The sequence below is a fragment of the Scylla paramamosain genome, chromosome 40 (assembly GCF_035594125.1).
Source record: "Scylla paramamosain isolate STU-SP2022 chromosome 40, ASM3559412v1, whole genome shotgun sequence".
Classification (NCBI taxonomy): Eukaryota; Metazoa; Arthropoda; class Malacostraca; order Decapoda; family Portunidae; genus Scylla; species Scylla paramamosain.
In genome coordinates, this window is record NC_087190.1 from 4,678,001 (window position 1) to 4,685,500 (window position 7,500).

At 44.9% G+C, this 7,500-nt stretch overlaps 1 protein-coding gene across 1 annotated transcript in view; it reads left to right on the forward strand.

Annotated features, from left to right (window-relative positions):
* Positions 1–7,500, forward strand: part of LOC135092555 (3'-5' RNA helicase YTHDC2-like) — a 25,111-nt gene that overhangs the window by 6,310 nt on the left and 11,301 nt on the right. Inside the window, 8 exon segments of the mRNA XM_063991171.1 lie at positions 1,041–1,161; positions 1,722–1,888; positions 2,728–2,788; positions 2,790–2,823; positions 3,260–3,424; positions 4,228–4,282; positions 4,999–5,264; positions 7,205–7,332. Of these exon segments, the coding sequence (XP_063847241.1) occupies positions 1,041–1,161; positions 1,722–1,888; positions 2,728–2,788; positions 2,790–2,823; positions 3,260–3,424; positions 4,228–4,282; positions 4,999–5,264; positions 7,205–7,332 (997 nt within the window).

Sequence of the window (7,500 nt, forward strand, 5' to 3'; positions counted from 1 at the left end):
TCTCTCTCTCTCTCTCTCTCTCTCTCTCTCTCTCTCTCTCTCTCTCTCTCTCTCTCTCTCTCTCTCTCTCTCTCTCTCTCTCTCTCTCCTCATCTCTCTCTCTCTCTCTCTCTCTCTTAATCACCTTCATAGTATTTACTTACAGATTTGTCATGATTACCTACAATTACCTACATAATAATTACCTATATATTTCAATAATTACTTAGTCCTACATAATCATTACTTATAAATTTCTCTTCATTACCTCCCTAGTTACCCACATAATTACTTACCAATTTCTCATAATTACCACTACCACCTCCTCCTCCTCCTCCTCCTCCTCCTCCTCCTCCTCCTCCTCCTCCTCCTCCTTAACCATATAACCATTACAACCTAACCAAAACAAAACAAACCTAACTCAAACAAACACATAAGCCATATAACCAAAACTGACTGCCTTCAGCCTTTCTCCTTGCCACAGTGTTGCATTTCTTGTTATCTTGTACCATTATTTTCATGCCAGTTGCTCTTCTGATCTTGCTAACTGCATGCCTCTTCTCCCGTGGCCTCACTGCACATTATTTTCTTCTTTCCCTCACCCCTGCTCTATCCACCTCTCTAATGTAATAGTTAACCAGTATTCTCAGTCATTCATGGTACTCCTTGTCTGGTTCTTTATTTCCTCCTTCCAGTGACTTGGTCTCTTTCAAGAGGGAGGTTTCAAGACACTTGTTCTCTAAAACTGGATAACCTGTTTGATCTGCTTTGGGACTGCCAGTCTAGTAGGTCTTTTTCCCCAATTTTTTTTTGCCCTTGGCCAGTGCCCCTCTTACCACTACATGGACACACACTAGCAGACTTAACCTAACCTCATAACCCATACAACTAAGCCAAAACAAACTAAACCAAACACAACACAGTACAGACACAAACAAACTACCAAACCTGATCTGACCTGTGACCTGTATTGCAGTGCGTGACCTCAGCGTGCTCAGGTCACTGGGGCGGCTGACTCCCGGACCGCCACAGGTGCCACCGCCGGCTTGCCCCCAGTGAAGTGGCGGCAGAGGCGAGGAAGCTGCCAGTGTTGGGGGATGCGGGAGCAGCTTGCTGGCGGCCGTGCACCACAACCAGGTCATTTTGGTGTGTGGCGAGACAGGATCAGGCAAGACCACACAGGTGAGGATGGACTGAGGGGTGTATTCCTCCACTCCACTACACTGGTTTTTCCAGGTGTTTTTGTGGCTCTAGTGACAGATAAACAGGATTTCTACATTATTTACAGGAAACGCACTCTTGAGAATCCAGTTAATCATCTATGTGGCCTTGAAAAATACTCATGGTGAAGCTACACTGATTTTTAAGAATCTTTTTACAGTTTTAGTGACAGATAAACAATAGGAGAAACACTTTTGAGAACCTTGCTAATCATTTCTGTAGCCCTGGATGATAGTTGTGGTGAAGTTGCACTGGTTAACGATTAAGGATGTTTTTTGTGGTTCTAGTGATAGATAAACAAGATTTCATCATTATTAACAGGAGAAACACTCTTGAGAACCTTGCTAATAATTTCTGTGGCCCTGGAAAATACATGTGGCCAGAGAGAGAGAGAGAGAGAGAGAGAGAGAGAGAGAGAGAGAGAAGTGAACAAGGGTTTTCTGACAGGTCAAAATTGCATAGGACAAGTGACACATCCTCCCTAGTGGTGCAGCCTATCACTGGCCTATTCCCTCCTGCAGGTACCACAGATGCTGCTGCAGGAGGCGTCATCGCTGGGCAAGCCGTGTCGGATATTCTGCACACAGCCACGCCGCCTGTCTGCCCTCACCATTGCAGAGAGAGTGGCTGCCGAGCGGGGGGAGAAGGTTGGATACACAGTCGGATATCAGATACGCCTCGAAAGCAAGTGAGTTTTGTGTGTGTGTGTGTGTGTGTGTGTGTGTGTGTGTAATTTTTATTTTTTATTTATTTTTTTCTCATGGAGACGTGTTATGTTTATTTATTTATTCATTAATTAATTAATTAATTTATTAATTAATTAATTAATTTATTTATTTATCTGTCTGTCTGTCTGTCTGTCTGTCTGTCTGTCTGTCTGTCTTTTCTCTTTTCCTTCTCTGTCTCTGTTTATCCATCTTTTCTTTATTTTCTGGTTTTTGCTTCTCTCTCTCTCTCTCTCTCCTCTCTCTCTCTCTCTCTCTCTCTCTCTCTCTCTCTCTCTCTCTCTCTCTCTCTCTCTCTCTCTCTCTCTCTCTCTCTCTATGTTTCTGTTTCTTTGTCTGTTTGTTTCTCTGTCTCTTTATGTTTTTGTTTCTCTGTCTGTGCTTCTGTTTCTCTGTTTCTTTCACTGTTTTTATTAGTTTATATCTCCCCCCTTTCCCTCTCCCTCTATCCCAGTTCCCTCTCCCAGTCCCTTCTCACCATATCTCCCTCTCCCAGTCCCCTCATCATCATTTCCCTGCCTCTCCCAGTCCCCTCTCACTATCTCCCTCTTCTAATTCCCTCACACCATCTCTCCTGCTCTCCAAGTCCCCTCACACCATCTCTCCTGCTCCCAGTCCCCTCATCATCATCTCCCTCCCTCTCCCAGTCCCCTCTCACTATCTCCCTCTCCTAATTCTCTCACACCATCTCTCCTGCTCTCCAAGTCCCCTCATGCCATCTCTCCCTCTCCCAGTCCTATCACACCATCTCCTGCTCTCCCAGTCCCCTCTCATCACTAACACCCCATTCTCACCTCCGCAGACTCTCCCCAAAAACACTTCTGACATTCTGCACCAATGGGGTCTTGCTGCGGACACTGATGGGCGGGTGACTCCTCCCTGGCCAGCGTGACCCACAGTGAGGATGCAGAGAGGGGGAGGTGGGGGGAGGAGGGGTGGAGGGATGGAGGGAAGGGATGAGAAATGGTAGGGGAGAGATGGTTTGAGGTGAAGAAGGGAGTAGGAGGGAAGGAGAGGATAGGGATTAGAAAGAGAAGCAGATGATAGGTGGTGTGTGTTTATCTGTGTGTGTGTGTGTGTGTGTGTGTGTGTGTGTGTGTGTGTGTGTGTGTGTGTGTGTGTGTGTGTGTGTATGTGTGTGTGTTCTTCACCTGTCACACTCCATCATTCTTCAGTCAGTCAGCCAAACAAACAATCATTCTCTATCTCCATCTTACCACTTAATCAATCATTCTGTACCTCTGCTTTTGTGTGTGTGTGTGTGTGTGTGTGTGATGTGTGTGTGTTTTCTTTACCTCTCCCTCCCTCTCCTCACTGAACACCTCCCCTCACAGTTCTGGTAGACGAGGTGCACGAGAGGGACAGGTTCACAGACTTCCTCCTCATCGTTCTCCGTGACTGCCTGCCAAAATTCCGTCACCTCAAGCTGATCCTCATGTCCGCTGCCCTGGATGTCAACCTTTACGCCAAGTACTTCAACAACTGCCCCGTCATTGATAGTGAGTGATGGGGTGGTGATGGGGGGCTGCTTTTGTGTGCCTGATGGGGTGTTGAAGGGGTGGTGATGTGTGTGGCTTGAGTTGGGGGTGTTGAAGGGTGTTTTGTCGGGTGTTTGGTGGTGTTGAAGGGTGTTTTGTCAGGTGTTTGGTGGTGTTGAAGGGTGTTTTGTGGGGTGTTTGGTGGGGTTAATGATAAGGAATGAAGGGAAGGTATTAGAGGCAGTAAGGGAAAAGGGAAACTGAGACGAGAGAGTGAAGGGAAACTAAGACAAAATACAAATAAAAGAAAAACAGAAAAAAAAATTAGACTAAATACAAATTAGAAAAAAATTAAGGAAAGTATATAGGTATATAAAAAAAAGTGACAAAACAAAAGAAAATACAAAAAAAGGATGAATAAAAAAGCTGAGACAAAATAAAATAAAATAAAATGAAAACAAAAAAAAACAAAATAGGAGTGACAACAGAACAAAAAAGAAAAACACACACACACACACACACACACACACACACACACACACACACACACACACACACACAGAAGAAGAAGAATTAAACAAAACACTTTTATACATATCAACACACCAATAACAGAATAAAAACCAATGTATACCTGTTTATAACCTATCATGAATGTATGTATGTACATATGTATGTATGCATGTATCCATCTTCATCTTGTACCCAGGACCTAAGCTAAACTGTGTGTGTGTGTGTGTGTGTGTGTGTGTGTGTGTGTGTGTGTGTGTGTGTGTGTGTGTGTGTGTGTGTGTCTCCATCTCTTATTTATCCTCCTTTTGCAGTTCCCGGTCGCTGCTATCCTGTTAAGGAATACTTTTTGGAGGACGTGCTGAAGTAGTGAGTATCTGGTGATGAGGTGATGGGGGGAGCTGCCCTGTGATGGGGAGGATGGGAATGGGAGATAGGTTTTGAAGGATGTTAGGCAGGGAAAGAAAGCTTGGATGGTTGAAGGAGGAGGGGTGTTGATGGGGGAGAAGGGGTGTTGATGGGGGAAGGAGTGCTGGTAGAAATGGACAGAAGAGGTGGTGATGGGAAAGGAGACAAGTTGATGGGGTGTGGTGATGTGATGGGAAGGGGAGGAGTTGGAATTGAAGGGGGTGATCAGAGGGAAGGGGGAATTTTGTCCATGAATAGAAGTGATGTTTGTTTTCATTTGTTAACTCCTTTCATTCCATTCCCTTCCCTTTCTCTTCTCTTCTCTTTATCCCCTTCCTCCTATTCCTTTTCAATCATCTTATAATTCTTGTTTTCCCTTCACACTTGCCATCCTGCACCATTCATCCCTTCATTTCCCATCCCTCCTTTCCCTTTCCCCCCTTCATTCACCTCACCATCCTGCCCCTCACCTGTTCACTCCCCACCCTTCCTTTCCCTTTCCTCCCTTTGTTCACCTCACCTTTTTTCTTCCCCATTTTTATCACTTGTTGACCCTTTATCCCTTCCCCCCTCACCCTTCCTTTCCTTTTTTTTTTTTTTTTTTTTATATCACCTCAGAACCTGGTAACATTTTATCTCTCTCTCTCTTTCCCCCATCACCACCACCATCACCACAGCACTAGCTACCAGACCCCTGAGATGGCCAAGGCAGCAAGAGAGCTAGAGAAGAGGCAGAGTGGTCACAAGACAGCCACAGCATGGACACAGCAAATGTCACAACAGATTCTGAGCAATGTCTCCACACCACCGCCAGCACACACCCCGCCCAGGCCCACACAAGGCTCTGCTGGGGGTGCGCTGGGGTCTGCTGTGGGGTCTTTGTCGTCTGCCTCGACTCCTGGGCAGATGTCGACTGTTGCTACACAAGGCCGCACTCATGAAGGTGATAGTTTGTTGGTACTACTACTACTACTACTACTACTACTAATACTGATACCTCCACCACTTGTTTATTTTCAGGTCATAGAAGGGGACTTGATAAATTAGAGGTTACTGTCACAATCCCTACTGGCACCATATTGTTTTTATCGACTAATTCTGTGATTGTTACCTCTGCTAATCCTGTTGTCTTATTGCCACTGCTACTCCATCTTTCTCCAACTACTACTACTACTACTACTACTACTACTACTACTACTACTACTACTATAAATGTTTACTACTGCTGTTGCTATTAACCCTTTGACTGCCACTTGGTACACCTTTCCCTAATTACCAATCACTCTGAGACATTGTTACTCGTTCTACAGCCACATCCAATCTTTAAACTGGGCAGACATTGCAAAATCTATTCTTTTCACCCATAACTTTCTTGCATATAGTGGTGATGATTGTCTTGTATCAAAGTGAATGTTATTGCTTGTATTGGTATTACTGATTAATCTCCTTTTTCTCCAGCTACTACTACTACTACTACTACTACTACTACTACTACTACTACTACTACTACTACTACTACTACTACTGCTAACTAGCACAACTCTCCATCTTTTTTCCATCTTTCCTTCCTTCAGTGTTATCTGGTGTCTGGTAGGTAGGTAGGTGGTTATCTGGCAGGTGTTCCTACTCAGTTACACACAAACACTGGGATTCTTCACTTTCATTCACCAAAATCTGGCACCTCAGTGGGATTTTCTCTCTCTCTCTCTCTCTCTCTCTCTCTCTCTCTCTCTCTCTCTCTCTCTCTCTCTCTCTCTCTCTCTCTCTCTCTCTCTCTCTCTCTCTCTCTCTTCCTTGGCCAGTGACTCTCTTACATAAAAAATAAAATTGACAATGCATTGTAAATGATTTGACCAGTCACATCAGTTGGTTTATTTATTTATTTATTTATTTATTTATTTATTTTATTTTTTTTTTGTGTGTGTGTGTGTGTGTAGGAGGGGCACCAGCCTAGGGAAATGAAAATTGCAAAAAAAAAAAAAAAAGCCTATTAAGGTGACAGTCCCCAGAGTTGAAAGCGTTAGGCAAAATTACAGGATAAGTGTGTTGAAACCTCTCTTGAAAGAGTTCAAGTCATAGGAAGGTGGAAATACAGAACCAGGCAGGGAGTTTCAGAGTTTACCTGAGAATGGAATGAATGACTGAGAATACTGGTTAACTCTTGCATTAGAGAGGTGGACAGAATAGGGGTGAGGGTGAGGGAAAGAAGAAAGTCTTGTGCAACGAGGCTATGGGAGGAGGAGAGGCATGCAGCTAGCAAGATTAGAAGAGCAGTTGGCCTGAAAATAGTTTTAGAAGATAGCAAGAGATGCATCATTGGAAATGAGAAAGAGGCGGAAGACAGTCAGTTAGAGGAGAGTTGATGAGACGAAAAGCTTTTGATTCCACCCTGTCTAGAAGAGTGGTAGTAGTGGATGGTCTAATGACCATCCAAAGTTGTGAAATCATGAGTGTGTCTGATATGCTTGGTTAGTGGGCAGTCCTGTAGCAGTCCATCTCCACCTATTCCTCCACCTACTACAACTGCACACTTGGCTCACAACCAAGAAGGCCTGGGTTCGAATCCCGGGCATGGTGAGGCAAATGGATGAGCCTCTTACTGTGTAGCCCGTGTTCACCTAACAGCAAGTAGGTACGGGATGTAACCCGAGGAGTTGTGACCTCGTTGTCCTGGTGTGTGGTGTCAGTGGTCTCAGTCCTACCACTGATCAGTCATGATGAGCTCTGAGCACTTTCCGTAGGGTAACAACTGTCTGGGTGACCAGCAGATGACTGTAGGTGACACACACACACACACACACACACACACACACACACACACACACACACACACACACACACACACACACACACACACACACCTCACCTGATACCTTCCCACAGAGATGGACAGCAGTCTGCGTCGAGAGATGGACAGCTGCATACAAGAGGCCTTCCTGAGTGGCTCAGATGAAGCTTTCTCCCAGATGATGTATATGGTGATGTCAGAAAATGTGTCCCCAGATTACCAGGTGAGGGGCAGCTGTGGGGGCATATAGGGAAGGGGTGAGAGGATGTTTGGGGATATGGGATGTGGTGTAGGAGTGGTGTAGTGATTTTATCTTTGCACACTATCTTCTTGTACCTTCTCATCATATTCTGGCACTCTCAGTCCATCCACACACTCTGACACACCCAGA